Source organism: Naumovozyma castellii, chromosome 6 (assembly GCF_000237345.1).
Source record: "Naumovozyma castellii chromosome 6, complete genome".
Taxonomy (NCBI): Eukaryota; Fungi; Ascomycota; class Saccharomycetes; order Saccharomycetales; family Saccharomycetaceae; genus Naumovozyma; species Naumovozyma castellii.
This window is the reverse complement of record NC_016496.1, coordinates 791,620-805,152: the sequence shown is the minus strand read 5'-3', so window position 1 is coordinate 805,152 and position 13,533 is coordinate 791,620. Positions and strand designations below refer to the sequence as shown.

General features: G+C 36.5%; 8 protein-coding genes across 8 annotated transcripts; 4 read left to right on the top strand and 4 right to left on the bottom strand.

The window, feature by feature from the left end:
* Positions 1-111: 111 nt before the first annotated feature.
* Positions 112-1,887, bottom strand: NCAS0F04020 (uncharacterized protein; the record flags this gene model as incomplete). The annotated part of the gene is made up of 1 exon (XM_003677191.1): positions 112-1,887. One exon carries the CDS (start codon positions 1,885-1,887, stop codon positions 112-114), a length of 1,776 nt encoding a protein of 591 aa, XP_003677239.1.
* A 969-nt stretch (positions 1,888-2,856) lies between these two features.
* RET2 (coatomer subunit delta) lies at positions 2,857-4,500 on the top strand (the record flags this gene model as incomplete). The annotated part of the gene is made up of 1 exon (XM_003677190.1): positions 2,857-4,500. The coding sequence occupies one exon, from the start codon at positions 2,857-2,859 to the stop codon at positions 4,498-4,500; it is 1,644 nt and encodes a 547-aa protein (XP_003677238.1).
* A 275-nt stretch (positions 4,501-4,775) lies between these two features.
* PRE4 (proteasome core particle subunit beta 7) lies at positions 4,776-5,573 on the top strand (the record flags this gene model as incomplete). Its single annotated transcript, XM_003677189.1, has 1 exon — positions 4,776-5,573. The coding sequence occupies one exon, from the start codon at positions 4,776-4,778 to the stop codon at positions 5,571-5,573; it is 798 nt and encodes a 265-aa protein (XP_003677237.1).
* Positions 5,574-5,766: 193 nt separating this feature from the next.
* Positions 5,767-6,138, bottom strand: KGD4 (alpha-ketoglutarate dehydrogenase subunit KGD4; the record flags this gene model as incomplete). Its single annotated transcript, XM_003677188.1, has 1 exon — positions 5,767-6,138. One exon carries the CDS (start codon positions 6,136-6,138, stop codon positions 5,767-5,769), a length of 372 nt encoding a protein of 123 aa, XP_003677236.1.
* A 198-nt stretch (positions 6,139-6,336) lies between these two features.
* BRR6 (Brr6p) lies at positions 6,337-7,050 on the top strand (the record flags this gene model as incomplete). The annotated part of the gene is made up of 1 exon (XM_003677187.1): positions 6,337-7,050. The coding sequence occupies one exon, from the start codon at positions 6,337-6,339 to the stop codon at positions 7,048-7,050; it is 714 nt and encodes a 237-aa protein (XP_003677235.1).
* Positions 7,051-7,310: 260 nt separating this feature from the next.
* RMD8 (Rmd8p) lies at positions 7,311-9,104 on the bottom strand (the record flags this gene model as incomplete). Its single annotated transcript, XM_003677186.1, has 1 exon — positions 7,311-9,104. The coding sequence occupies one exon, from the start codon at positions 9,102-9,104 to the stop codon at positions 7,311-7,313; it is 1,794 nt and encodes a 597-aa protein (XP_003677234.1).
* Positions 9,105-9,590: 486 nt separating this feature from the next.
* ANK1 (ankyrin repeat-containing protein ANK1) lies at positions 9,591-10,151 on the bottom strand (the record flags this gene model as incomplete). The annotated part of the gene is made up of 1 exon (XM_003677185.1): positions 9,591-10,151. One exon carries the CDS (start codon positions 10,149-10,151, stop codon positions 9,591-9,593), a length of 561 nt encoding a protein of 186 aa, XP_003677233.1.
* Positions 10,152-10,360: 209 nt separating this feature from the next.
* KAP114 (karyopherin KAP114) lies at positions 10,361-13,399 on the top strand (the record flags this gene model as incomplete). Its single annotated transcript, XM_003677184.1, has 1 exon — positions 10,361-13,399. One exon carries the CDS (start codon positions 10,361-10,363, stop codon positions 13,397-13,399), a length of 3,039 nt encoding a protein of 1,012 aa, XP_003677232.1.
* Between the last annotated feature and the right edge of the window lie 134 nt (positions 13,400-13,533).

The following is a 13,533-nucleotide window of genomic DNA, read 5'->3' as shown; positions in this document are numbered from 1 at the left end:
ACGCGGTTAATAAAATGGAAATATAAATCAGTGCGCATCTAACGTTTTATGAATGAATTTTATTATATGTAGTAATGCTTATATTTACATTCCATTATTTAACCAAGACCTTTAATCATGGAACTGTACTCCAATCCTCACCTTTTCGGAACTACCTCGGGACAATTTTCTTATCTTCTTTTGTAAAGTTATAATTCTGGAACGGACTGATGCGCTTGTCTTTAAGTCATCTTTGCTTATCCTTACTACTACTTCAAATTCTCTTACATGTTTTGTTGAATGTTCTGATTGATTTGGCTTGGAATGAGAGGATGGAGATGCTAATGCTTCGTCAATAGTTAGATCTCTAAATTCATGTTTCAATGATTTCTTAGATACAGAAAAATCAAATACATCGTCTCTTATATTACCACCGGGATGTACCCCACAAATGACATACATGATTGTTCCAATATACTTTGTCCACCATACTATTCGATTCGAATCCGATTTCCCTTCACGTAATACTACCTGCTCCAAAGCCTGCATATATTTTTCTTCTTGCTCTGGGATATTGCCACCCCATCGATTACAAAGTGCTATACCAATCAATGCTCTTGCTACATGAGATAACCCATGACAGCCTGCAACAATACCTCTTGTTGCAATATGTAAAGCTGCCGTTGGTTGTAGCTCCTTGGGATATGATGCATGAACAAACGCCAAGTTAGCTAATGCTGGGACAATTCTCTTGTATATTATTTCGGGTATATCATTTTCTGGTAATGCTGTCATCAATAAGGCTGAATATTTATCAACTAATAATGGAGCATACGGTCTTGATGCAATAATCAATGGATCCTGTCCTCTTATTTCTCTAGGTAATATGGAATATAATGTACCTTCTCTTACACCACCTTCACTGAAATAGACAGATTTAATATATGGTAATGATTCAAACATGGCACTTAATAATAACCCGACCGCAGGTAACTGATCTGCTCTTCTTTCTGATATTTTAAATATTTTTTCCTTCTTAGGGCCTGGAATTTTCCCTTTCAAGAATAAATAATCAGCCATTGCAGTGAATTCATTATGTGACGATGAAAACCCATTAAGAATGGTCTGGATTGGATAATCTGGCGTCTGTGATAAAATCAAATGACCCATGCCTCTAAGTCCTCCACCACGGGCCAATAAGTTAAATCCACCCTTTAATGTTGCATTTTTGAACATATCCTCTGGAATCTTAATTCTTTCGACAGCCAGCTTGTATGCATTTTTAATTTCCATAAACAAGGCATTAGCATCTTCCGCCTTTAATCTTCTGGTTAGTGTTCCTGCACCATAGGGCAACGAGACAGGAGTTTCACATTGTGTAATTTCACCATCGACACATTTCATCCATGATAATTGAGTGGATGCACCACCCAAATCAATATATAATCCATTGACAGTGTTATAAGAAGACATCACACCATAAGCGGTGAGTTTCCCCTCTTCTTCCCCCGAGAGCAATTCTACATCCCAATTTGTAGATTCGTATATCGCCTCAATCAATTCCTGACAATTGATGGCGTTTGTAGTTGCCTCTGTGGCCAACACTCTCACACTAGATTCAGGGACACCAAAATCCTCACAAATTAACTTAAATCTTTTCATAGCCGCACAAATCTCTCGTATGACTTCATTTGGGATTGGTTTCTTCTCAAGTGAATCGGGCGAATATTGAACCTCATACAATGAAATGCCCACTCTATCCTTAAAGACACAGGGCATGATCCTTGCATGATGAGCTGCCTTGGAAGATATACTAAATCTAATACCATTGGAGCCGATGTCGACGACACCACACAAATTTCTGGAGACGACTTCTGTCTCTGAGTCACTATCAGAGAATGCGGACATGCTTCTGTCTCTGTTATGTTTCCTATAGTATTCTTCCGGCAAAAAGAGTGCTCTTAGTCGTGTTTCCCTGTCTTGAGTGCGATCACGACGTCAATTGGATGAGAGCCTGAGTGAACAGATCTTATAAAGGACTGATATGCATTCATTACGGATGGAATCCTTATCAGTGGACCAGTGCATGATCTTACGTAGTGTGCCGGTGTTTAAACAGCGCCGTCTGTTCAGGGTTTTCCCACTGGAAATCGTGAGGCTCCGTCCGCGCCGTCGCGAAAAACTGAATTGCCGCGACAACGACACCAGCGCTAGGCTCAGCCGGTTCATTCCATGGCAGAGGGCGAATGGGCAGGTGGACTGAACAGGTTCACTGTAAGATTTGTGGATTATTGGATGGTCGTTGGAATACGGTATGTGTATGGAGGTTACTGTTGAGCTGAGTGAGTGTTTGTTCCAAGAATTTTTACCTTCTCTCTTGGATATGACGGTAATTTTGTTTGGTGAGTCTCTTTGGTCGATTTAACAACATTAAATGATTGATAACTTGATATATGTCCATTTTAGTAAACTTATATGTGTATATGAATTAGGTTTATATTATATTTATAGTTTAATCTTTGATTTATTTCAATTGTTCCTTCTGAAAAAATATTCTCAAGAAAATCTGATATATAATAAATAAAAAATTAAATTTATTGAAATGTACTAGTTAAATAATTTTGAGCTTTGGTAATAGCCCGAAGCATTGGGAAGGTATCAACACTTGTATTATTGTGAAGGAAACACCAATTAATTGGAATATCACTTTGTACGACGCCACTTTCAATTTTTGGTAAAGACAGATTTCAAATTTGGAAAAACCCGTTTAAAGGACAAATATCAATCAATTAAACAACAACGAATTAACTCAAGACAGCTGGATCAAACTCTGTCTCAAGACCTCAAAGAAGAACTAAACGAAGCACAAAATAAACTATGGTTGTATTAGCCGCCTCAATTACCACTCGTAATGGGAAACCATTGTTATCTAGACAATTCAGAGAACTTACCAAGGACCGTGTCATGGAACTATTGTCTAATTTTCAAGGTTTAGTCTCTAGCATTTCTTCAGATCACACTTTCGTAGAAGATGAACATGTTAGGTACGTCTATAAACCATTTGATGATTATTATATCATTCTGATCACCAATCGTCAATCTAATATCATTCAAGATTTATCCACTTTGAACCTTTTCTCTCAAACTGTTAATTCTTATTTGTCAAGTTACGATGAAACTGAGTTATACGATAATGCCTTTGAAATTTTGAGTTCTTTTGATGAAATTGTCGTCATGGGCTACAAGGAAAATTTAACCGCAGCTCAAGTCAGCACATACTTATCCATGGAATCTCATGAAGAAAGAATTCAAGAGATCATTGAACGTAACAAGGAATTAGAAGCTACTGAGGAAAGAAAGCGTCGTGCAAAGGAAATTGCTAGGAGAGAGCATGAGAGAAAGGCAGGTATTTATCCTTCAGAAGTTAACGTTCCTCTAACTAATAAGTTTGCTGGAAGCAGTGATCCTAACGTTACTAATGCTTACAACAGTTATTACAGTAACGCATCAGCTGCAGCACAACAATCTTATTTGCACTCTCAGCAACCACAGGAAGCACCTCAATCAATGTATGGGCCATCAGGTACAGGTATGAAACTATCTGCTAAAAATTCAATTATGAATGATGCACAAAGAAGGCCAATGACCACCCGTCCATCAATGGTTACCAGACTACCACAGGCTCCAGCTATGGTTGGTGGCGAGAAAGATGAAGAAGAGCAACGTACAAATAATGGTATATTAATCACCATAAATGAGACCATTAATGCAGAAATTACTCGTGATGGTAACATTTCTTCTTCTGAATTGAAAGGTGTTCTTGAACTACGTATCAATGATGCATCATTGGCTCATTCACAATTAGCATTATTGGATTCTATCAACGTAAAGGATAAGGCCTTCCAATTTAAGACACATCCAAACATTGACAAAAATAAATTTTTATCTTCAAAATTAATCTCTCTAAGAGACGCAAAAAAATCATTTCCTTCTAATGATCATAGCTTAGGTGTCTTGAGATGGCGAAAAGTTTGCTCTGCTGATGACACCTCACTAATTCCATTAAATGTCTCTGCTTGGGTAACACCATCTGATAACGGTGAAGGTATATTCGATGTCACTCTAGAATTAGAAATAACAGAAGAATATGGCCAAGAATTAGAAAATGTGTCGTTCGTCCTTCCAGTGGTAACAGAAAATGTTAAGATAAATGATGAATCTAATGATTTCAATGCCAGGATTGCTGGAATGGATGAAGAAGTTGGTATTACTATAAAGCTAGATTCTTCAATTACTCCAGGTTCATCTGGTGTCGTGGCATTTACCGTAGAAGCCGGTTTAGAAGATGCCATGTTCCCAATTACTGTTGGCTTCAAACATGTGGACGAATCTGGTAAGAGTCTAACTGGTGTCGGTATTGCTAACGTTACCACAATGGCCGGTGAAGAACAAGAAGAAGGTGAAGAATTACCATACGAAGCTGTGGCAGTCTTGAAGACAGAAGAATACTTAGTTGTTTGATAGATACACATCTATGTATATAAAACTAATTACACAAAGCAATGAAGAATATAACATGACATGCAAAGAGATAACTGATGATGATCGTCTTGACTCTCTCAATTCTTATACTGCGCGTTACCCGGGGTGGAATTTTCAGTGGCAAAATAGAAACCTAATGAAAAGTGGAAATCGCCACCCTTACGTAGGCAGGGAACAAGTAATATAAGGAACCAATTATCAAGCAATTGAATTGGAAATATCAGCCCAACTGAATCCAAGCAACCAAATTAACCATGAATCACGATCCATTTAGCTGGGGGAGACCTTCCGACGAAACATACGGAGCATACAATAATGAAATTGCCCATGCACCATCTTTCCCAAAAATGAATACTCAACAACCTATCGTTACTGGTACTTCAGTTATCTCAATGAAATATAATAATGGTGTGATTATAGCCGCTGATAACTTAGGGTCTTATGGTTCATTACTACGCTTTACAGATATCGAAAGATTGATACCTGTGGGTAAGAATACCATTGTGGGTATCTCTGGAGATATCTCAGATATGCAACACATTGAACATCTATTAGAAGAGATAGAAACTGAGAATCAATATGACAATTCCTTTGCTGACAATGAAGAATCGTTACAACCAAGTTATGTGTTTGAATATCTAGCCAATGTCATGTATTCCCGTAGATCCAAGATGAACCCACTTTGGAACGCATTAATTGTAGCTGGTGTGGAAGATAATAAGCCATTCTTAAGGTATGTTAATTTACTAGGTGTTACGTATTCGTCACCAACACTAGCCACAGGTTTTGGTGCTCATTTAGCAGTGCCATTATTAAGACGTGTTATTGATCGTGAAGAAGATATTGCCAAGACAGATTTACAAACAGCAAAGACAACTATTTTGGAAGCCATGAAGGTCTTATACTATAGAGATGCTCGTTCGTCGAGGAAGTTTTCGTTAGCCATTATAGATAATGACCAGGGTCTAATTTTCGAAAAGGATTTACAAGTGGAGAAGATGGCTTGGAACTTTGCAAAGGATATCAGAGGTTATGGTACCCAAAAGGTATAACCACTTATTTAAAACGCTTCTATACTACATATTACATTTCAAAAATAAATCACAACAATACGATATAATGGTTCAGCGACAATAAACGAGCGTCGAGAATTTAATAAAATATGTATAGGTTTCATTAAAGATATAACAAAGAATATGAAAAAAAGAATTATAGAAGAATTTGACCCCTTCGGTCGGGGAAACTCTAAAACGCACCACCGCTATTGATCGAATCTAATTCTAAGTCATCAATTGGTTTTGGTCTAAATCTTAGAGGTAAATCTAGTACTGACGCTAATTCATTTTCCTGAAGAGGTCTCTCCACATATGTATACTTCCCAAGACCAACAGCATTCTGATTTACTATAGATTTAAATGGAACCACCTTAAAGGGAATGGTGTTTTTCAAATATTGCTCAACAGATATACATTCGGAAGATCCTGGAAGTATTTTATTCATTGAACATGGATGTGCAGTAGTTTTATCTGGGTGTTTTATGATTGGATGCTTTGTTCCAATAAACTTAATCATCGGAACATATGCCTGTTTTGCTAATTTTGTGCTGGTTGGATTCATTGTAGTAGCTGGCGTTGTGACTTTATCGACGATTTTAATGTCCTTGAGATTAGGTTTCTGTTTGGTCAATTTCGAGACGAACTGCGTGATATTCTTTAACAACGACACTTCTAAAAGGTTTATTAAAGTCAGTAAGATATCTTTAAACGTTTTAAACAATGATAAAACTCTATATCCTACTGAACACTAGTTTCTTTGATGACAGAATTGAAGAAAAGGGAGATATTCCAAGTTGATAGGCTCTTGATCTTCGGACCGAAATGCCGAGATGGCGTCCAAATATTGAAAAACTCTGAACAAGCAAAAGAGATAAACTTACTTAATACAAGGTCATCAACCGATTCTGCAGCTTCTTTTGAGCTTACGTTCTATGTTGGGCTAATGACTTCGCAAATATCAAGGAATTATGATCTGCCGATAGAAAAGAACACGAATGATCAGCGACCGAAAATAATTGCACAGTATATTCAGCTATTGTTCAACTCTGTGGTGGTCACAGTAATCCTATTCTTTGCGTACCAGTTTGTCACATTAGTAAAAAAAGATGTTGACTTCAAATTGCAAAGAAAATTGGTGGAAAATGATTACAGGATCCAACGTTGTGAGGAAAACTATGTAAGAAATCAATGTGAACCAGAGCTGCGTGTACCCGCCCTAGAAGAACTTTGTAATGAATGGTTTCATTGCATGCAGGAAAAGGAGGAAACCCCTAAGGGAACAGTTGTACATATTTCAACGACATTATGGGCTCAAACCTTGGCGGAAGTGGTTAATGCATTTATAGAGCCAATATCTTGGCGTACTTTGTTTTTCATTTTGTTAACTACATGTTCCATTGTAGCCGTAACGAACATTGCGTTTGGATCCTACACTGTTCATTACCAACCAGAACAAGTGATTCGAGATAGGTAAGAACAAGAACCTGGTTATCAACCCAATATTTTTAATAATAAGTTAAAGACTACATGATGACATCCGCAATTGACCCAAACTCGCTGTCATGCCTACCGACTGAGCTGATACATTTTCTCGGAATGATTTACCTGAAAAATATTTGGAGCGTAACTGTTCACTTGTCGTAATCTAATAAACGGTAAGGCAATAGCATTAAAATGATTCTCTCAAAAGTGAATTGAAATTATAAAGAGGATATTTATAGACTCATCATTCATCTATCTATGACTATGTATTATTATATATCGCACAAAGATCTCTGTTAGTGAAAAGATAACACCCACAATAATAACAATAATAAACCACCAAGTAACTCGAGCAATGTTTCTTTCAGCTACAGAATCGACACAGATGTCAAAAAATTCCAAAAACACTTTGCACCGGTCATTTAAGACTTGTACCCTTTGATCTATCTCTAAATATTCTCTCATAGCAATATACAAAGGATGGAGACTTGGCTCAGAAGACCAAAAGAATTCTGGTGAATCCAGAACACTTGACGATAAGTTGACATCAACACGCAGTTTGAATAACTTCCCTGATCGTTTTAGAAGCTGTTTCCTTTGTAATCCTAACGTTCCATATAAGGCTAAACGTTTAGGTAGTTTAGTAACTGATGCCAAAATGGGAGTGATCCTCGATTCAAACCGTGATAACTTGGAAGATTGAGCAATTGCATGTGATAAGGTTAACTCAATCATATGATCACCCGATCTAAGCGTTAAAATATCATTGAAAATTCTGGGCCTTTCCGTATCTTTATCGTATTCAAAATGGAATTGTTCTGTCTCAATGTCTTGTTCATCTAAAGGCCTAATAACCAGATTCTTGTAATCGGAAAATGCAATGTCACCTAACAAGTTTTTTTCTTCCATTTCTGTGAAATTCCAAAATACTATAACACCATAATGAAATATAAACAGTTCTGCATGTTGATCTTCTGAAGGTATAGTGGTCGCTAAATTTATACTTTTATTTTTTTGATTTTTTAGTCGTCCATCACCTTTTCTTAATTCCTGATCATTGTGTGATTCCTCTGCAAAAAATTGAGGTTCACTAGGATTAAATGAATCTGGATTTGTTGTTGGTATCGGCAAATGTGATGGAATCAAATTCGGGTCTGTAGTATCAATTGGAATAGCATTGGAATCCAACTCATAATTATTATGTGCATCCTCTAATGTCTCAACACCAGAAAAATATTCATAATGATGATCTCGTTGCTCACTTGTATCGATAAGCTTATCAATTAGTGTTTGTCCTCCTACCGTTTTCTTAGAAATATTAGATTTGATTCTAAACCCTTCCTTACCTGGTAATAAAGGTAAAGTATACGCTATATATAAACATTCATCATACATTCTTGGTGAGACTTCATGGGTATCACCTAGAAATTTGGAAAGTAATTTTAAATTAAATCCATCTGCAACATTATAAGCTGTAATTCTTGCCAGCTTACTTTCCTTATAACTGGACTCATACCGTTCAGGCGATCTTGGGGTTGTGGCATGCCTCTTTCTATCCAAGACATTCGAAGAACCAACTTCTGCTCCTATTGGCTCATCTTCTGGAATCAAGACCAACTTTTGTGATGTCTTTGATGTTCTTGAAGGTAACGGATTAATGGATCTCTTAAAATATGATGACCTCAGTCGGTCTGAAGCAAATGGGAATCTTTCTTGTGATGAATTAGAAAGCCGTTCTTCTCGTCTACCTGAGGGAACATCCGAACTGTCCAGAAGTATATTATCAATGGATACATCACCAAACCTTCCGGAGGATTTCTTTCGGAGTTGAGAATGTATTCCAGTCGAAGAGTATGGCGTATGATGAGGTATGCCACGATTAAATGGCTTGGGCTGATTGAGTGACCCAGCAGCATGTCCAGCAAAGGGGGCGCTCATTCTATGCTTAGAAGACCGGGAGTCAGTAACCAAGATGGAAGGAGACCTTTTGGACATTGGCGTTGTCCTGCTAGTGGATAAACTACCTTCATTGGATGAGTCGGACATTATTTGAATATTTTTAAATCTATCCTGCAGACTATGTTTGTCTAAAAGCCAACTATGCTTGATTTCTATTTCTTCTATAATGTACTGTTGACCTTAGATTGAAAAGTTGATTATCATTTATTGAAATTTCAAAATGACATATAGCGTCATAAATGAAAATGCAATTAAACAATGAGAACTACAACGAAGCAGACACAGCCAACATATGCCTTAATAAGTGAAAAAAAAGTATGCAGTGCTATCCTGTATAAGAATACTAAAAGGGACTTTAGTTGTTTTTTGTGTACTCAGCTTTCGATATAATCATGGGATCAGCTTACATGGTTAAAAAACTATATTTTATCATCTCAAGAATCCATGTTCCATTTACATAAGAGTAATTATTTTCTATCTATTCATTTGATTGTACTACAGTTGTGGCGTACAAAGTTAGAATTACGACTTTTAGCATTGCACGCTCCAACATTAAATACTTGCATGCGTCATTTATTCAACTGCTTTAACATCTATGTCAACATCATCAGCGGAATCATCATCATCTTCTACCACCTCTCCTTCCACTTCGTCTTCAGTTTCTCCAACAACCCCAGTATCGGCAGCTAACTCTGCACCTTGGAGTAAGTCGACCAAGTCATCTAGTTCATCACCGTGAATAAGGTCCACTGGCTTCTGGTTATGCTTATTGGCAATTCTAGCATCAGCTCCCACTTCAATCAAATTCTGAGCTATAAATGTTCCGTGTTCAGGCTCCTCTTTAGCATATCTTACTGCTTCGTGCAACGGTGTATCTCCATCAATATCGTTTTGAGGATCAATTTCAATATCACCATCTAGATCCAAAATCTTATCTAGGACTTCCCAAGATCCATACTTACTAGCGAGGTGTAATGCTGTATTTCCTAAGGGATCTTTAGCTGTGTTAATCAGATCGGCAATTTTCTTAGGATCATTATCCAGATCATTGAACGCCTGCTCTAATAAGTCGACATTGTTTCTTCTGGAGGCGTCTAGCAATTGCTCTTTCAATGATGCACCTTCAACGCTCATGATTCTTTGTTTTTGGAGCTCCAATAATAGCAATAATTAGGGTATCTGAAGTGATTCTACTCTTTAACTGACCCTATTCTTTCTTTCTAGTATAACGTTACGATTTTTTTCGCCGCAAGGAAAATATTTGAAAACATCAAAATGATATAATACCAATTATTTCAAATCCAGAGTAATTAAAAAAGTAACAGGGTGTTGCTTCATCAAATATGGATATCTATCAATTAATAACACAGGCTCAATCATCCGATACTCAAACCAGGGAGGCTGCTGAGAACCAATTAAGTTCATCATGTGACCAAAACGCATCTCAAATTTTTACTTCTTTAATGAGCGTGGCTCTAGATCCTAAAAGTCCTCTGTCCACCCGACAATTCTCCTTACTAACCATTAGGAAGTTTATCACCATGTATTGGAGTCCAGGGTTCCAATCTTATAGAAATACTTCTACTATTCAAGAAAATACAAAAGAATATATTAGAAATTCTCTGTTGCAATTATGTTTGGATGATGCACAAGATACCAAGATAAAGAATAGTGCTTCTTATTGTATAGTGCAAATATCTGCGGTAGATTTTCCTGACCAATGGCCACAATTACTATCTACTATCTACATGGCTATCGAACAAAATCATTCACTAAATGCGCTGTCCTTATTGAATGAGATTTACGACGATGTTATTTCAGAGGAAATGTTCTTCGAAGGACAGATAGGTATGGAGACTTTACAAATTATCTTTCAGCTGTTAACTAATAATAACGCGAACTTGAAAGCTAAGATAGCTGGGACAAAATTATTTAACGCATGTCTATTGCAAATGTCCGTGGTGGATTCTTCTTCTAAACACAACAGGAAAGAATTTGTTAAAGAATGTATTTTTAAGGCTTTGGAAGTCCTAGGACAATTGCTTGAACTTTATCCAGTAAGTAACGATTCTTTAATCTTGAACTTGAGGACTAAGATATATGAGAATGTCGTCTTAATTAGCAATGAATTTTCAAGGAAATTGTTTACCCAAGCCTTTAAAGGACTTTATAAATTGCAATCCTTCAGAGACCTAGAAGCATGCTCCAACCAATTCAATGCTTTTTTAGAGAATTTAAGTCAAGCTGACAATGACATTTTAGAATCAATGAATGAATGTGTGATCCATGTGCTGGATTTCCTAACATCTATAAGTGATTCTGATTTTACTATGCAAGAAATAAACTTGATCGTCCAGTCATTAACCTTTCTCTGTTGTTTGGATTCAGACACACTAGAACAGTGGTCAGAAGACTTCAATGACTTTGTCTCAAAGGAGACTGGCTTACTTGCTAGTTTTACTATTCGTGATCAGGCAGCGGAGTTTATGTCTGGTTTAAGCAATCCAAATTATTCTAATTTCTTTAACTCCATTTATGCACAAGTAATTTACTCGCTAACCGGAGATGTCAATGATAACCTAAGGGAATCATTGCTATATTTATTACAAACCCTCCTTACAAATGAGGAGGATAATGATCATGATATCAATATAGAACCATCTGTGATATTAAAACAATTTTCTTCCGTGTTTGAGAATGGCTTACAAAAAACGTTTCTATTATCAAGAATTATCCTCTTGACTCCAAAGTTGTTGGAAAAGTTTATGGATCAATTGCAAGATGTAAAACAACTTACGGGAAATTATTTGAGAAGAACTTTGGACCTTGCATTAGAGACTCACAATGAAATTATTAAATCTTCAAGTATCATTGCCTTTACATATTACTCATACTTTGCTGAACTACCTTCCGTCCTTGGCCCAGAACTTTGTTCCATTGTTCAAGAAAACACTTTAAAGATAATTTCCGAACTCTCAAAGGAGGCTGAAGAAGACACGAACGGTTTACTAATGGAAACATTAAACCAAATTATTTCATGCAATGTTCATGAGAATTTAAGTCCTGAAATACTTCAAACCGAATTCAATTTAGTTTTATCTATCTCTTCGAAAGATCCTGCCAATGTTCAAGTTACAGTTGAAGCACAAGATTGTTTGGAACATTTACTAGAGGGTATGAATACCGAAACTTACCTGCATTATGTTGATATATGCCTACCTTCATTTATTCATACCATCGATGCAAGCGCCATTAATCAATATAGATACACGCCAGTGCTTTCGTTAATTCTAGAATTCTTAACAATCTTCATGAAAAAAAAGCCTGTTGACGGATTTTTGCCAACATCGATAAGTGATTTTTCATTTAAATCACTATGTAACTTGTTATCCCTTTCAACAGAAGATGAGACGTTGCAACTAGCAACTGATGCTTTCAGCTACATGGTATATAATACGGAACCATCAGCAATGGTACCAAAATTACAGGATATTATCAATGTATTGGATCGTTTATTGTCAATCAATGTTTCGGACACCGCAGCCATGAACGTGGGCACTTTAGTTGTTACTCTCTTCTCAAAATTCTCAAATGAAATCCAACCATTAATTCCAACTATTCTACGTGCAGCAGTAGGCAGATTGATTCAGGCACAAAATATCTCTACACAACAAAATTTGGTTTCTTTATTATGTTTTTTGACTTGTTCGGATCCGAAACAAGTTATCGATTTACTGTACAACTTTGATAGTGATCATTCCACATTTACCAAAGTTATGAACAAGTGGTTTGAATCCTTTGAAACAATACGAGGAGAGAAGAAAATTAAGGAAAACATAGTGGCTCTAAGCAAACTATATTTCACAGGTGACGAAAGATTGGGTAAACTAATTGTCAATGGTGATTTAATTCCGTATGATGGTGACTTAATCATTACCAGATCAATGGCGAAGAAAATGCCAGATAAATATACGCAAATTCCAGCTTTTACTAAGATTGTGAAGTTGTTTACCACTGAATTAGGATTTCAGAATAAACAACCGGATTCCAAAATATTATTAGAATCTGATATTAAGAATGTTGACACTAGTAACAACAAAACCTCAGAAGAGGCTGCTGGCGACGACGATGAATGGGAAGATGTTGATGATGTCTTAGACTATGAAAAATTACGTGAATTTGTGGATGACGAAGATCCAGCCGACTTTGGAGAAAATGATTCTGATGAGATTACTGGCCTCGATACCTTAAAGGAAACTATTCCTGAGCTTTTGGTAGAATTCTTTAAGGATGTTGCAGCGAGGGATTTAAATGGCTTTCACAACATATACAATACCTTGTCTGAAAATGAAAAGAGAATACTCACGGAAAATTTGGTATAAACCGAAAAAGTCCTTTAGAACAGGGCTCCATTAAACAGATATATCTCCATATAAGTTGTTGTAATTCATATAGACAATATATATTGCATGCATTACGTAATCGAAGAAGAGCGCGAATTGTTAAATAAACAAAC